The sequence below is a fragment of the Diaphorina citri genome, unplaced genomic scaffold (assembly GCF_000475195.1).
Source record: "Diaphorina citri unplaced genomic scaffold, Diaci psyllid genome assembly version 1.1 scaffold3141, whole genome shotgun sequence".
NCBI classification, from domain to species: domain Eukaryota; kingdom Metazoa; phylum Arthropoda; class Insecta; order Hemiptera; family Psyllidae; genus Diaphorina; species Diaphorina citri.
Window position 1 is genome coordinate 1 of NW_007380552.1, and position 906 is coordinate 906.

A 906-nucleotide genomic window follows, 5' to 3' on the forward strand; every position below is an offset into this window, starting at 1 on the left:
GGGGGTTATTAAGACGGTCTCTTCTTGATCTCTTGTGTGCCGCGTCCACTTTTGCGCTTAGGACTATTGCAGTCGGGGGTTTAACGTTTACAGCCGTTTTTTGTTTGTCTAATATTCAAGCTGGTTCCTCCCTCCACTATTTTCACGAGGTTGAGCAATCCTTTGAGAACTGGTAAATTTAACCTGCTTCAGAGGCTATACATAAAACATTTCAGGGTTCGCGACCCAGAATATGATGGACAGAAAACAAAAGGTCTAGTTTCACAGTGCAATAGTTCTAAACTAAAATGGACGCTGCACACAAGGTATCAAGAAGAGACCGCCTTGACATAATAGTAAGTCTAGTATTACTCAAAGGACTTACCTTCAGCGTTTGTTCAGTCACCAATTCCAAAGCCTCAATGGCAGCACTACTGTTCTTGGGTATATTATTGGGCCTCTCCTTGCTGGGTCTGCCCCGCCTTCTCTTAGGAGGTTTGGGTTCGTTAGAGAGAGACTTGATCGATTCCACTTCTTCTCGCTCTCTCTCACTGTCACTACTGAAACAAGAGTTGGAACTAGTGTTACCAGAACATGATCGACTTAAACTTAACACCAACAAGAGATTTCTTAAAATAAGTATTTACTTATTTTGTAAAGAGCAAGTTCACAAGGTGTTCTAAAAACAAAGAGGTGCTGTATTAAACAAGGGAATTGCCAGCCTAGTTAGCTTGGTTGGTAAAGCGTCTGCCTTGTAAGCACTCGGTCGTGGGTTCGATTCCCGGCCGGGGCGAATTTTATCCTAAAGGGATAAGGTTCGTTCTCGGAAAGGCTGGCTTTCTCCTATCCTGTCTTCCTCCTCTCTTTGATTTCGGGACGATAAGACCATAGCAGTTACAGTTCCCTCTGTCAAACTCTTAAAAAAAA

General features: G+C 43.2%; 1 protein-coding gene across 1 annotated transcript in view; it reads right to left on the minus strand.

Annotated features, from left to right (window-relative positions):
- Positions 1–364: 364 nt before the first annotated feature.
- The window catches only part of LOC113471852 (pollen-specific leucine-rich repeat extensin-like protein 1), a gene marked incomplete at its 3' end in the record, with an annotated part of 8,860 nt that continues 8,318 nt past the window's right edge, over positions 365–906 (minus strand). The window contains exon 7 of the mRNA XM_026831304.1: positions 365–539. Within this exon, the coding sequence (XP_026687105.1) occupies positions 365–539 (175 nt within the window). The remainder of the gene's footprint in view (positions 540–906) is intronic.